At 24.2% G+C, this 16,496-nt stretch overlaps 3 protein-coding genes across 3 annotated transcripts in view; 1 reads left to right on the plus strand and 2 right to left on the minus strand.

Annotated features, from left to right (window-relative positions):
* LOC105368258 (uncharacterized) overlaps positions 1 to 7,857 on the minus strand; it is a 34,946-nt gene extending 27,089 nt beyond the window's left edge. The window contains exon 1 of the mRNA XM_011507237.1: positions 7,701 to 7,857. The gene's annotated coding sequence lies outside the window, so the exon portion shown is untranslated. The remainder of the gene's footprint in view (positions 1 to 7,700) is intronic.
* Positions 1 to 16,496, plus strand: part of LOC105368259 (pseudouridine-metabolizing bifunctional protein C1861.05) — a 69,295-nt gene that overhangs the window by 45,210 nt on the left and 7,589 nt on the right. The window contains exons 6-7 of the mRNA XM_011507238.1: positions 13,049 to 13,254; positions 14,281 to 14,480. Coding sequence (XP_011505540.1) covers positions 13,049 to 13,254; positions 14,281 to 14,480 — 406 coding nt within the window. The remainder of the gene's footprint in view (positions 1 to 13,048; positions 13,255 to 14,280; positions 14,481 to 16,496) is intronic.
* pck (Claudin superfamily protein pickel) lies at positions 15,318 to 16,462 on the minus strand. The gene is made up of 4 exons (XM_011507236.1): positions 16,279 to 16,462; positions 16,130 to 16,196; positions 15,724 to 16,061; positions 15,318 to 15,648 (listed from the first exon to the last, which is right to left on the minus strand). The coding sequence occupies exons 1-4, from the start codon at positions 16,301 to 16,303 to the stop codon at positions 15,386 to 15,388; spliced, it is 693 nt and encodes a 230-aa protein (XP_011505538.1). The 5' UTR covers positions 16,304 to 16,462; the 3' UTR covers positions 15,318 to 15,385.

The raw sequence follows: 16,496 nt of genomic DNA on the forward strand, positions 1-16,496 counted from the left end.
AATTATAATTATAAAAATTTTGCTTAAAATTTTGCACAAATTTGCTTAAAGTTTTGTATAATATATTATATGTGAATATGTTAACTATCGTCTTGAAGGTAAAGTGTTCTTTTAGCTAAAAAATTTTGAAAGCGGATAATCACATCTGATGAGCAGAAACTGATGATTTGATGTATCTGTTGCTTTCTGCGCATAGCCAATGATGAATCATTACAATTTCATTCGATGTTAGTTAGTAATTGGGGCCTCTTACTCTAGTAATATGGATTTGAGCTTTTTTTATGTTTTTATCGCGCATTCAAAGACCAATTACGGACATTTGAAAATTTGCAAATAATTCATTTTTCTCTTTTTCATTATCTATAATTAATTACCTATAATGTTTTATAATTGTCAAATAAATTTAAATGTACAAGTTTTGATGAATTTTGTTATAATTCACTTTCATGACAAATTTTCATAATTTTAGGTGATAAATGTATTGAAAACTGAATAAAGAAAAATTAATACAACATATCAGTACGATTAATCATAGTTTTAGAATAATTGATTAAATGTATTGTAAATTGCTTAATTATTCATTGACTTTATTTCTTTGTCAAATTTAAATTTATTATCATTCCAAAACAAAATTTTATTCATCCTCGTAATCATTTTTAAGGTTTTTAATTGTTTTGTTATTAGTACTGAAAGGTAAGGTAATTGGTTTTATTATTTATTATTTTGTTAAAAATCATCCAATGTGTAAAATTTACTACATTATGTAATCAGAAAAAATGACGAATAAATATTTATTCACTTATATCTTTTTGGCAAATAAATTTAATGGTTGTATATTTTTTGATGTAATATATATTTATATATAAATGGCTGCTTATAAAACATCATATCAACGTTTTCGCTTTAAATCGTGATAAAAAAAATTTAATTTAAAGAAATATATGTTGATAATTTGTATATTACTTTAGAACACTATATAGTATATATGTATATATGTATATATATATATATATATATATATATACACTATATAGTATATACTATACACTATATACCAAAGATACCAAAATCAAGAATGTATTAGAATGTATTTGATTTATTATTAAAAATTTGTAGAACTGACACATATGTGTCAAATATGTAATATATTTTAATTTAGAATAAAATTAATATATACTGCTAATTTATAATATCTTTACTTAGACAATTTGTAATGAAAATTACACTTTTAAAAATTATTAAAGTAAAATATTACCTTAGCTTCATTCATGACATTTTTTAATTACTAGAATGACCATTATCGAGAACTTTCATAAATTTACAATTTTATTTGTGTAAAGACACTTGGAGTGAAAAATAATACCCAATATTATTTATGTAATTCTTTTTATGAAGTATAAATTGTAACTTTTATCTATATAAGACAATCAAATTTGATTTGATATAGCAATATCATATGTCATATTTTTCATAAAGAGCATAATAGTTTAGTATAGTTTAATGAAGACTGCTTTAATGGTGACTGCTTTCAATAAATCAAGTAAAATTTTATCTTGAAATTTTACGTCTTTATTGCATAATCTAATTTAAACGTTGATAATTTTGATGATTACAAAGATCGATTATTAGTTCCATTTCCAATCTAAGATTATTACACAAAATATTCTCAAACATAGTAAAATTATAGAAAAAGTTTAGTTCTATTAAAGAAGGAATATTCATGTTTTAAAGCTACTGATTTCTTTAATAATTTAATAACGTGATAATTTTATTTTTCTTTAAAGTTCATTGAACTTTCTAACTGAATATTAAGTATAGTATTTGTTTAAAAATGAAATCAAGATATGAAAGTTCGTTAGTTGAAATGTAATATTATTTAAGACAATCTTATCACGAGAAAGAAAGAAAAGCTTACTTTTTAAATAAATGTCAATATTTGAAATATATTAAAAAAAAAAAAAAACATGTTTATAATCAATCATATTTTCCGAGTATTGGATTTTTTTTTTTATAAAATCTTATCAATTACATTAATTTAGGGTGATGGATCAATTTTCCTTATTATGAAAAAAATTTAATTAAAGTACATGATTTAATGATATTTCTAGATACTTCAAACGTAGATACACTCATATATCTTACAAACTTTTTGTAATCTATTTTTCAATATTAATAATCTTCTATATAATTTTATGTGAATTTTATAATTGAATTTTAATAATGTTAATTTGTGGAGATTAGAATATTGTATTTGAAAAACTTTGAGTAAATAAAGAAATTATTATTACATTTTGTTACACAGCAATAATCAAACACAAGAAATCCATGCATTTATTTATCCACTAAAAATAATCTTCTAATTTGATGTTTTGTATTAAACAAGTACAATTAACTATAAGTATATCTCGTAGAACTTGAATATCTTATAAATCAAATGGAAATAATGTATTATAATAACTTTGCTACATACATGTATCAGATTTGTCAGACTGCTTGGCTAAAATTTCCTGTAATATTTATTTCGTGTTAAGTAATTTTATTTTACTCATTTCAACTTTAAAAATGATATATTTTTATGTATCTTATGTGAATATATATATATATATATATATATATATATATATATATATATATATATATATGTGTGTATTTTTATATGAAAAATACATTTAAGCTATAGAACAGTTCTGAGAAATCTATGCCATTCAATATAAAGGAAATTGATTAAAATTGAAATACTTAAAATTATTTTGTTTATATACATTGTACTCAATTTTGTTTATTTGTATTCTACAAGAGCTGATCGCTGAAGAAAGAAGTTCATTTAATTACTTAAAAAAAATTTTGAATCGTAACTTTTTTATTAATGCATTTATATCAGAGGCATGAATTATCGAAGAGATCAAACAAAAATAATAGACAATAATGGACAAAAATAGACAAAAATAAATAAATTTAATAAATAAAATATTAATGTTTACATCAAATTGAGAATGAAGTTGTACATTTTTATTTTAAATATATATGAATTAATATATTAATAATAAAAAAATAAAAAATTTATAAATTATCAAGTATAAATGTTATCATCGACGAATAAAAAAAAATTGAAGAACTCTTTATCTTTTTCTGTTCACATGCAATTTTAATAAAGTAATTTTTAATTTTACATTAAGTTAAAACATTAATTTTTATGGATTGATCAATAAAGCTTATTTTTATATCCGATAAAAGAATTAAAATGATATATGCATAAAGTCATACATACATAATCTCTAAATAAATTACAATAAATAAAATAATATTTATGTATTATTTTATATTTATACATTATATTATTTAGGTTATAATTTTCTGTTACTTTTTATTACTAATTATATATATATACATATACGAAAATAGCTCTAGTTAAACTAAAACAAAGATACAACAAGGACCCCCTGCTTTTTATTTATTTCTAAATTTAAAAAAGTAGCGCTGCTTATTAATGAAATTTAACAATTTACAAGCTTTAATGCTCATGATAGTTATACTTTCAATTCATTTAAAATATTTAGAGAAATATTGAATTAAAAGAAAATTGATGAAATTAATTAACTTAATTTAACCTAAAATATTTAAACAAAATTTTTAGACACTATTCACTGATTAGATATTAAAAAATCAACTTGAAAATAAATTTCTTTTGAAAATAAATTTAAATTTATTTTTAGGCAATGAAATTATTAAAGTAGAAAACTAAAGCTTCATATTACTAAAGCATAAAAGTATCCTATAATAATAATATTGAAAACTCATTCAATGCAACGTTAAATATATTTAATTTGTAATACATATTATTTTACTAAAACAATATTTTTAAGACATACTTGTTCAAATTAGACAATATAGTAAATCAAAAATCTTGAAAAAGTTTCCAAAATAGATAATTTATTTACATGTTCAGTTCGTCATTTATGTCGGTCGTATAGTTAATTATTATAGGTTTTCGTTTTTTTCTTTTTTTCTTTTTTTTATATAAAAATTTTGAATGTAATTTTATAAAAATAATCATTAGTATTTGTTTAGTTTTTAACCCAAACTATTTACTTAAACGTAATAATCTATTAATCAACTAGTTAGCACATATCAACAAAATTCATTTATTTATTAATGCTTATCAAATTTGATGATGCAAATAATATTAATGATTCCCCGTATTTTCATTGTTTTTTTTTGAAATTCGTAGTCAAATAATTGATAATTAATTTTACTTATATAGTTCATAATTGATTCTTAATCTATGAACGTCTACGTACGTATGCAACGGACATCGAATTGATTTTTACACGACCTTCAACCCTGCCATCGCCCAATTCTGACCTTATTTTCTTTTTAACAAATCTCATGCCTTTAACTCAGATATTTCATCTACCATATACATAACTCAATTACTAAAAGTATGTTTAATAAATTCCTAATAAATATTTTTGAGAAACATGATATCGATCATTGTTGAACAAATCGTTTGCACAAGTGTATGATAATATCACATTAATAACAATAATATAAAAATTAATAGTCTCGGTGCAGTCAAAGTAGTTTCGTGTGCATTATGATAGATTTGCTCGTACAGTTATTATAAAAAACACTTCGAAGCATCAATGAACGTTTAATCGAGAAACTTCATCAATTTTTATTAAATAATAAGCTGTTCTTTTTGTTTGATATTACAAATTTGTTTGCTTTTATAATTTAATGCTTAATATTATATTCGAATTATATTTAAAATATGTACTATAAAAAAAAGTTTATAATTAATAATTACATTAATATTATTATTAATTAATAAATTAATTATAAGATCTATGCTACTGAAATGTTTCCATTGTTCCAGTTTACCATTAAAACATATTGTCATTCAACATATAACGTTCAATGGATCTTGAATATTAATAATCTAAATTATTTTTAAATATTTATATTTACATTATAGTTTATTTTATATTACATTTATTTACATTATATTTCCGAATTTACAACTTAAAAATTGCAATATACATCGTATTTTTATCTAATTATCAATACATTTTATAATGAACATATTTATAATGAAATGCAATCAAATTAATTGTAATTTATTTCCATATAATCTATTGTTTTCAAACAATTTAAATATCAAAGACTTGAATAGAGTTATAATTTCGTATTGGAAATAAGTGCTAAAATTAGTATTAATGATAAATGTATGAAGACCAAATATAAGTTATAGTACAAAATATATTATTAACTTTGAAGAATAATTTTTTGAGCATTTATTCGATTAAATATACCTTTTTGAGTGCTATTTTTAATATAAAAGAAATAATTAATAGTAAAGGAAATTTATATAAGCTGTTGATTGAATTTTTTCTAAATAGCAAACTTATGCATTTTACAAAATAAAATGTAAAAATATGAACAGAATGTGTCTAATGTATCTCTTTCATTTTCTCATTTATAGGCTTTTTTATAATTGTGAATATGAATAATAAAGATTAATTGTAGAGAAATCAAAAAAATAATTATTGATTATACTTATATGGATAGTAAATATTTGAGCATAAAAAATTATTAAAACAATATTAAATTTTTTTTTTAATCAGATAATTAATGAAAAGATTTTAAATGAAAGATTATCGAGATTTAAAATCATGTCTATTTAAAACTAATAATAAACTATGAGCTTTCAAAGATTTTTTAAAAAAGCATTAAAACAATTACATGGTATTTTTAATAAACTTTTAAGAAAACAATGTGTAATCACAGTAAATATTCTAAGAATAAAATAATTTCACAATAAATTATATTGTACTAAACAAATAATGACCTTCATTGTTTATAAACAAGAGACAGAGACAGAGAGAGAGAGAGAGAGAGAGAGAGAGAGAGAGAGAGTAAAAGACAAAAAAAAAGAATATGTTAAAATTGTTATATTTGAAATGATAAAGTTTTGAATCAATTTTTAAAATATATAAATTCTATATTTATATAAATAATTAGTTACAATACTTATAAAAATCATAATATAAAATTCAACATTTATAATAAAATGTTTGGTATTTATAGAGTAATTCTTTGTTGGGATAATAAAACAAGAAAGATATTATAAACATAAATAACGATAAGGAGTACGTAAAAAACGATTAATATAAAGTGCGCATTCGTTGACTCTGCGAATTGTATAAATGTCCTATAACGAAATTGTATCAATTTAAAATTCAGAAAAAAGATTATTGGAAGCAATTTTTTAGAATTGCAAATTATAATAGAATAAAAATCAAAAATATGAGAAAATAAATAGAATATGATAAAATTGAAATACAAAGACAAAAAGAATACAAAGGAAGAAATTTGGTGTACGAGTATGATAAAGGAAAGAAGAATGATTATGCAATTTTTTAATCGAACTCTTATCCGATAATATATGGTAAATGTAAATTTGTAATAATTTTATTAACAATTAGTAATTCTTTCGCACACCTATATTCTTTCTGTTTTTCCTATTATGTAATAATGGCTATATTTATGGGCTAATCAGTAATGTAATAGCGAACTTTTTTGAAAAACCCGACAATAAGCCATTGTTTAATTTTATTTTTTCATTAGCTATTTCAGTCTGCATGCTTACCTTCATTTGATTCAGAATGTGCCATTTATTTCTTCTTTCAATTTCAGAAAATTAAGGAGAGAAAAATGAGAAGAGTGAAAACGAGTGATTAGTTAAAAAATCATATTCATAACTGTTTATGTTTGAAACTAATGTCAATCTGTATTTAACATTAAATTTAAAAAATCTTCATCGATATCCAATATAATCATTATAATGACTAATAAATAAATATTATTACAAGTAATGTACTCGTTAACATATATATTTACACGTAGTTTTAAATTGATAAATGTTTTTAATGAAGCATTTTTTAATATATAAAAACAAGAATTAATGACTCTTCACTTTAGATTATCGCATAATAATAACAAGCATAATTTATTTATTCAGTTTTATTCTTTTTTGCGTATTTTCCTTGCCATTTTCAATGACATACATTTTCTTTTAATTAGATTACTTTGATTATGTACATCCATGTGGTGTTATATTTACATCAAATTATTTACAAATTTAATATTTTTTATTCTAAAAATGATATTTAAATTATTTATATGTGTGTGTGTGTGTGTGTGTGTGTGTGCGTGCGAGCGCGCGCGCGTGTGTAATAAGAATTATCCATATATTTTCAACATAATATAAATTATAATTGTATTTAGGTATTTATATAATGGCCAAAAGAAAGAATTTATCGATCGACATATAAATAGGAATGTAAGAATGGGAATAGCATTATAGAGTAGAATATATAGTAGCTAATTCGCAAAATGTTAGCGAATACATAACAGATATTATTTGAATTATTATTATATTAAATGAAGAATAAATGAGCTACGAAAGAAAGAAAGTTCAGTGTAAAGTAAGAAAAAAAGAAAGAGTTCAGGCGCATCTATCTAATAGTGATAAAAAGGAGATGCAAGAGAACATTTTGGAAATTTAGATTTTTTTGTCAAAGCTTTACAGATCGATACGCGCAAACGCACATGGATCAGAAACACGCGTACGCGTAGAAAAGATATTTTTGATTAATTAGAAAGACAGAGTAAAGTGATGAATTTTAACTTATACTAACCTTGACAAAGCTAAGCGTATTAGTCTTACTGAATTTCATAGCTCTTCTTTGACTTAATACGATACTTCTATTTCGCACATATCACTTTCATTCTATGAAAAATCCACAACCTTTATTAGCATTCCGAATATGACCAAGGATCAGTAAATGCACTTGAACAAACTTAAGGTTAAAAAAGATAATAGGAAGTAAAAAGGAAGAACGTATAGGAAGCGGATGACGAGAAGGAGGACAAAGGGGGTAGTTAGTAGAACGAGTGTAATATTGAGAGGAAGAGGAAAAGAGAGAGAGAGAGAGAGAGAGAGAGAGAGAGAGAGAGAGAGAGAGAGAGAGAGAGTGTGTGTGTGTGTGTGTGCGCGCGCGCGCGCGCGCGTGTATTAGTGCGTGCTTGCGTGCATGCGTGAGTGAGTTTGAATGAGTGTGCTATGCGTGTGCGTGTGCGTGTAAGCGAGCGGGCGTGTACGTGTCAAATTTACATCAATGTAAATTGATGCAAAATAGAGAGAGAGAGAGTGAGAGAGAGAGAGAGAGAGAGAGTGAGAGAGAGAGAGATATAGAGAGAGAGAGTGGTAAAGTGATGGAGAAGGGAGAGAGAATGTATGTATGTCCTGGATGTCACGTCACGTCGATCATGTTGGCCGAGCTCCTTGGGCGCAGGTCAGTGCGAGTGTCGGACTTTGAGCAGCGTCGGCGGTAGTGGCTGGTGGTCGGTGCTTTTCTCACGATATAACTGCGAGAAGGGCGAAGACGAGGACGCGGGCAAGGAAGAAGAGGAGTAGAAGACGGTGAGCATCGCCCCCCGAGGGCTCAGTGCCGACGACTCATAGCCCCCGAGGAAGCGACGACGATGGCCTTTAGGCCCCTGCAGCCTCTCAATGTGCGGGCTCTTCTGGCGCGACTTGGGCGTCAGAAGTTCGTCGCGGCCGTCTCGAGTCGACGGGGACGACTGCTGGATTCCGCGTCGTCCGTTTGCATCCGGGACTACGGGCAGACTGCCGCCGTGACGGCGGATAGGGGCGCGCAACCGAGAGGAGGAACGACGCCGCCGAGGCCGTCGGGCCTGCGCCTCGAATCGAAGGCCAAACGCCACGCGACTTGTCTACCTCGCAAGGGTCTCTGGGCTCACTCATACGTGCGTCGCGACGCCCAGTACTTCGGCTCTTTAACACTCAATTTCATTGTGGCCTGCTTTTCCCCTCGATACCTCTCAATTGCTCGCGTGCAAAAATTACCTTCGCCGCTCGTCTTTGACAGCTGCGCTTTCATTTGCATGCGCTTAATGCTCTGCGATTGATATTTCAATTACACGTATGATATTTTGCGAAAATAGATTTTACGTACGGATATTCCGACATACAACCGAAATTTTATTATTTCTTACTACGCTTTATCTTCAATGCTGTGCCAAATTTTACTGCATTATCGCATTGGAGGTGGAGGACAGAACGTATTTCTTTAATTATAATTTAATTTTTTTAACTGCAGCTAAATGGTAGCTAAAAGTTTATGAAACGCTAAAATTATACTTAAAACACGCAGTATTCCAATTGATGTTACTATCAATCAATTAGCATTAAAAAAACTTTTATTATAAACTTGGAAATTAAATGTCAAACCAATGATTATAGTATGGTATAAGTTTTTTTATCTAAAGGTTCGTGAAAGGTCTTATTGCGCAATCATTTTCACTCGTCAAACCTAAGATTATGTAGGATCTTTGTCATTTGACGATTAAATTCATTTGCACATATAGTTGAGGAGTACTATTATAACTATAACTTAAAAGAGCTTCTTCATATATAAGTACATATTAGGTACGATAATATAAGATAATAACTACTTATAAGAATCATTCAAATTCAAAATTTAATGATGTAATTCGGAAAAAATCTTTATGTTTGTGAAGAAAGAAAGAAAGAAAGAAAGAAAGAAAGAAAGAAAATAAATCTGTTTTTTTTTTCAGTCATCAACTGATTCATCAATTAATTAATATGAGTAAATAAGAATAGATAGAATTTACAAAAGTATTGAAATATCCAAATAGTTGCAATAAATTTTCTTACAATGACATTTTACATCATAGAAATAGAAATATTTTACGATTGCAGCCAAGCCTAAATCCTAAATCGTATAATTTTATTTAAACGTTTGCAAATCCTTGAACAAAATTTGTTCGCATCATTGAAAATTACTCATCAAAATCAAATTTTGATTCTATTGTTTGTAAAACCCTATATTCGTAATGTCATTTTTCTCTGTGATTTTCTATACATTTAGTTTTTCATTATTTTATCGATCGTTTTTAATCTGAAAAAATAATTTGAATAAACATTGATGATGAAAAATAATCAATTCATATTTTCACTTATGATAATAATAATCATTTAAAAGTTATTTTTTAAAATATCGATACCAATGTATAATGATTTGATTATTAAGAAATCTATAATGTACAATAAATTTAATAAAAGTGTTATTTTTATGAAATTACAATATTATAAAATAGATGTGTGCATAAAGTAATGCGTATGATAAGCCTTGAGAGGTCATTCCTGGGGTAACGAATTTTAATTAAAAAAATTTTTTCATTTTTTTTAAGTAGATATTTTTAAGAAAGTGCTAGTAAATTTTCAAAATTAAATTCCACGCATTTTCATTCATACAGCCAATAGTTAAGAAGATACATGCTTGGGAAAGAATAGTGAGTCGCGCCATCGATTCACATACTTTATTGTGTGAACTATCTTTATATAAAACTCTGATAACGATAAATTTTTAATGTTTTATATGAATTTTATAATCTTTTAGATATTTACATTTATATATAAATGAAATGAATAATTTAATTTCAGGAAATTTCGAAAATTTCAAAAATATTAGCCGACTATTAGCCGACATGATAATCGATTCAAAAATAAGAGTTGAGTACTATTTCATGTTTTATTGAATTGATGATGATTAAAAAAAATGAAAATTGATATTAGTCTAATAAATGTGTTTTGAATAAATGTGTTGAAACTTGTAATAGCTAAGTTATATTATTAATATTTACATTATTACTTTATTTTCTACTTTTAATTACATTACTTTGATTATGCACATCCATGTGGTGTTATATTTACATCAAATTATTTTAAAATTTAATATTCATTATTATAAAAATAATATTTAAATTATTTGTGTGCGCGTGTGTGTGTGTGCGTGTGCGTGTGCGTGTGTGCGCGCGCGCATTTTTTACATTATCCATATTGTAAAGTTTTGAATTCGTGTAAAATCGTACTTATTGTCGAAATAAATTATTTTTATTTATTTATATATTTTGAAAGTGTTAATATCAGAAAATTAAAATTAACCATTATATTAAAACATATTTAATTAAAAATCCATCATAAAAGATAAATAATATTTTTTAAGACGCAATATTATAAAGCTCATTGAATGATCGTAACTATTTGAATTTTTACTTATTACCGTAAGTCTGTTATTGTACAGAAAAAATAAAAGAAAATATAACGTATTATATTCGTATGCAAGTATAAAAAATATTATGTTAATTATTATTTAACATAAGAAGTACTGATATTTGCTTGAATACAAATTACCTGTTTGAAACAATCCTAATAACAAAAAGTATCATAAGTTTTTTTACTAAGTGAAGGGAAGTGAAGTGAAGCTACATCAATTAATTTTTATAATGGTTTCTTTTTATAACAATAAAGTTAAGTTTACATCGAATGTCCAAGATTTTTAATACCGTATCACAACTAAAATTTTCATTTCGTTGTTATTCTTGTTAGTTGGATTGTTATATGAACAATTATTCAATTGTGTAAGATTGAATAATAAATTATTAATACTTGAAACTGAAGAAAGAAAACGTCTAACGGGGTAATTTAGAAAGTTCTTGTGTATTTGCCTAAAACGAAACACGATATCAAGAAAGGAAATGTTAATGTTAAGAATATGTCAGTGCAATAACATATAGCAAAAAATAAACGTGATTTTTCCTAAAACATAATTTTTCTAAATCTCTTTATAAAATACGTGAAGTTGTAATTTATATACCTAATCAATATATTACAAAAGATAAAAAATAATAAAATATCAAAAACTAAATATTTTCTGTCAAACTGAAAAAAAAAAATAATTCTTGTTAAATTGTAAAAAAACATATTCCATTTCATAATTTAAAAAATTTTTAAATTATTGTTAAACATATATTTGCAGTGTGAAGCGATAAAAATAAATATAAATATTTCATTATTAAAATATGATATTTTATTGTTAATAGTTTGCTAGTTATAAACTTTTAAAGTATGTAGTTAATATATGTCACAATTAAATTTGAAAGATTAATTTAATGACAATTAATATAATTTAACTATTTCAATAATTTAGAAAATAGTTTCTTTAAGATCAGATATGTAATTTTATTTATGAAATTATTACATTTTACATAACATATTATTAAATATTAGCGGTTTAAGAATACAAAGTATTTCATTAGAAAGAAAATGTTTGTATACGTTAATATAAATAAATTTAACAATTTAAAAACAATTGCTATAAATAACAAATTCTTTTATTGATAATAAATCAATTTACTAATAATAATAATACAGACATACACCATATTTTGATAAATATTTATGTTGATTAAAATTACATGACTACTACTATTTTTAATTTACACAGATACATGTATATATAGGAATAATTTTGAATAATTTTGCAAAATATTATACATAATTGTATTTATAGTAATATTTAGCTCATTAAAATTAAAGGATATATTTATTTAAAATATATACTATAAGTTTTATACTTTCTTAAATGGTTGTTTCTTAAAAAAAAAATATATGTATATATATATATATACTTTAATAATTATTTTATTCGATTAATAAAAATCAATATGTAATTATTTGGAAGGTAATTTAATTTTTATTTTTAGACACCTTCAATTATTTCGGCAATTCATATTTTATAGTACATCAAACAAAAAGTTATATTTATAATACTTGGATTCTACTATTTCAACTTAATTGGAAAATAATCTTTAAAGATTAGAAATAATGACAATTAAAAAGTATCTTGTTCAATATTAAAGAAACGTTTCTTAAGAATATTTTTATTTAATACATAAAAACTAAGGTCATATAAAAGCCTTGACATTAAATAAATATAGCTTTTAATTATAACTCAACTACATAAATAAATAAATATATATATATATATATATATATAATGTGCTGAATTAAAAAAAGTCATTCACTAATAGTTACTATATTGCAATGATTTTCTAAATTATAAACAATTTTAAATAAAAATTCAAATGAAAATTGCAGTTTAATGGAAGTACTCATAAGGGTGAAAGTTATCGAACTTGTGGTGGAGTTGGCCGAAACTTAGCTGCTGCTCTTATAAATTTGGGGATGGCCGATACAAAATTACTCAGTGTAATTGGTGATGATGAAGCTGGACGAGCGATCACTCACAGTCTTGGGTCTGCATCCTCGACCATACGTATTTTGCCTGATATCAGTACGGCCAGGTTAGTTGTACTATATATTTATTTGTAAAATAAATGATTTCAGAAAGAAAATACAAAACAATGAATTTTTAAATATTAAAATAATTAAAATAATTAGACATTGTAGCACAAAATTGTTTTATAAAAATGTAATTATAAATCTCAAATACGAGAAGACATTGAGAATGGAAGAAAACCGCTTAAATTATGACAATTTATTATGATTTGTTATTATTTATTAAGCACAATTACTGGAATTAAATATTAAAGTTAATTATAATTTAAGTAAAAGCTATGATATTTGAAAAAATAAAGAATATTATAATCAATGATTATATAATAATTATTTCTATAAATATAAATATATTCTTTAATTAAAATTTTAATTATATTTTTTTAATTTCTATTTTCGTACTTACATATTAAAAATGTGGTAAAACTCGATAAGATAGTAAATTTTATTTTAAAATTTTGTTATTTATTGAAAAATATTTATTTTGAAATAATTCATGTAATTACTATTACTGATGAAACTTATTATTATTGACTATTAGGAAATTTTACATTTCTACAATGAAAATGATTTAAAATTTATAATATTAAATGAAACATAATTACATTTATAATTAACATCTCTAAATAACAAATTTTATCTTTAAAATTAATTTTAAAAATATATATTAATTGCTTAATTAAAGTGACGTTCTTTTTCTACGATATTAAATTAAAAATTTGAACATTATAAATTTATGTTCATATGTGTAAAAGTTAAACGATCATTATATTATTGCGTATAACTTCAAAAAATTGGTTTCAACGTTTTTAATTAACAAGAAAAAACTTAATTTAAAAATCAACTTAATATTTAGTAAGGAAAATATTTTAGAGATCAATTATGAATTTTTATAACACATTATCATTATGTAATTAAGTAATACACTTTCATAAATAATTTTAATCATTCATTTATTAAAGCCAAATGGATAGGTAAACAAATTAACTATTCCTTAATGGTTAAGTTTATTTATATTTTATTATTTCATTTAGGTATACTGCCGTAATTGATAATAAGGGAAATTGTTGTTTCGGTGTTGGTGAAATGAATGCATTTATGAAAATTAATAAAGAATTTCTTCAACAAAATCGACAGATTTTAGAAAATGCTCCACTCTTGGTAATAGATGGAAATCCATCATTAGACGCAATGGAATTTGCCTTAGATATTTGTTTACAGAATCAGATACCAGGTGTGTATGAACATTTTTTACAACATTATTTATCCCAACAAAATAAATTGTACTTAAGATAATTTTGTTTAAATATAAAATACTGCTTATAAAAATGTCATCTCTTTGAAAGAAAACCTTCAATAAAAATATTTAAATATTGTATTTACATTTTTCCCTTTAATATGTATAACAGTTTTAAAATTTCATGATAAATTGTTTTATTTTATTTCAAACATTTTAAAAATATGAAAATATTTGTATATTAAAAAAAAATTGTCATAATTTAACAAATATATAAACTTTAAAAAAAGTATTAAGTAGTTTATTATATAAAATAGAAAGGCACTTATTTACATTACATTATAAATTGTACAAATCAAGTGGTTATAAAAACTGAGATTCCTAAATATATTGATCTACTATACTTTACAAATAAAAAAGAAATATATATATATATATATATATATATATATGTATATTTGTATGTATATATATATATATATATCGTTAAAATTTGCATTATTGTCAAGTTGGAATATTAAGTTATAAATTATTTAGAATAAATTTATTTTAAAATTATATAAATTAAAAAATTTTATATTTTAAATTTTTTTATCTAAAGCTGTATATTTTTATTGTAAAATTCTAATTTTATTTGTAAAATGTTATAAATTATTGAATTGCAATAATAATAATTTATGCCTTAATTGTAAAATATATTTTATAATTAAATATTATAATTTAATAGATAAAAGTGGACGGAATAATTATTATACTTTAGTGAGTCTTGTGACATGCGACATGTCACGTGTTTTTTTTTTTTTTTTTTTTTTTTTTTTTTTTTTTTTGTTTTTTGTTTTTGTTTAAATCAATGATGTTTCATTCTTATATAAAATCTAGGTTTTTAAATGATTCAATGCATTCTATATATAGTTTGTGCGTTGTAAACCGTGATGAGTTTGAGGATTGGGTTGCATTTGCATAACCAAATTCCGAGATTCTCTGCGTCTTCTGTAGTTTGATCGCGCATCCAAATATAGAAGAAATGCTCCGACTGTATGGAATTTGAATGAAATAACAGCTAATCCATACGACCAAGATAAATGATTGAAATTTGGATACATCATCCAATCCCTTCTCCAACATTGACCTCCAAATATTGAAACAGCGAGAAATAATAATGCACCTGAGAAAGCGATAATACTTTTAACAATCCATTTTAAATAATAATAGATTAGGTATTTATTGCAATTTAATTTACCTGCAATACCGTTGCAAACACAAACGATGCTTGATAGAAGCCATTCATTCTCCAATACAAATTTTAATGGAAATCTTATTAAAATTAATATAAGAATCGCTTGGCCAAAGAATGAAATTAAAAGAGCTAAAGTAACAAATGCTTGAACAACCATCAACCATCCTGGGAGCAACCATTCTCGGATAACATAGTATTCTTGAGAGAATATGTGATGACAACCATTGAATAATTTATCAAATTGATAGTATGGATATCGGAAATTCTCAAAACAATATTCCCATAATCCCATATGCTTAAAACTACTGAATGTTTCTACATATGATTGTATCCAATAAGGGCTGCGCAATATAAAATCAAATTAAATATAAATATGTCAATTGATGTGTGAAGCTTTTTCAATTCTTACCTAGTAAAAGACATTACAAGAAGTACACCTGCTACATACGTGATAACTCCTCCAAATACAACAGCATCTATGTAAAAGTGTTTTTAGTAATTCATAATATAGGTTAACTCTTAGAAATTTCATGTTCATAATGAAATACTTAAACTTACTGGAAGCTTTAGGATAATCCAACATTATTGCAAATGTATTTATTAAATTTATATATCCGTATCAAGGTACGGATTTAAATTAAATAGCCTTTTAATTGCCAAGACGTTTAATTTTAACTAATTGTCAACATCAACTATCGTGACCACGCCTCATATGTTTCTCAATTAGTGTTATACTGTTAGTGTAGGTACTTCCTACCTATGAAAATTACATTCAT

The sequence above is a fragment of the Ceratosolen solmsi genome, unplaced genomic scaffold (assembly GCF_000503995.2).
Source record: "Ceratosolen solmsi marchali unplaced genomic scaffold, CerSol_1.0 scaffold6, whole genome shotgun sequence".
NCBI lineage: Eukaryota > Metazoa > Arthropoda > Insecta > Hymenoptera > Agaonidae > Ceratosolen > Ceratosolen solmsi.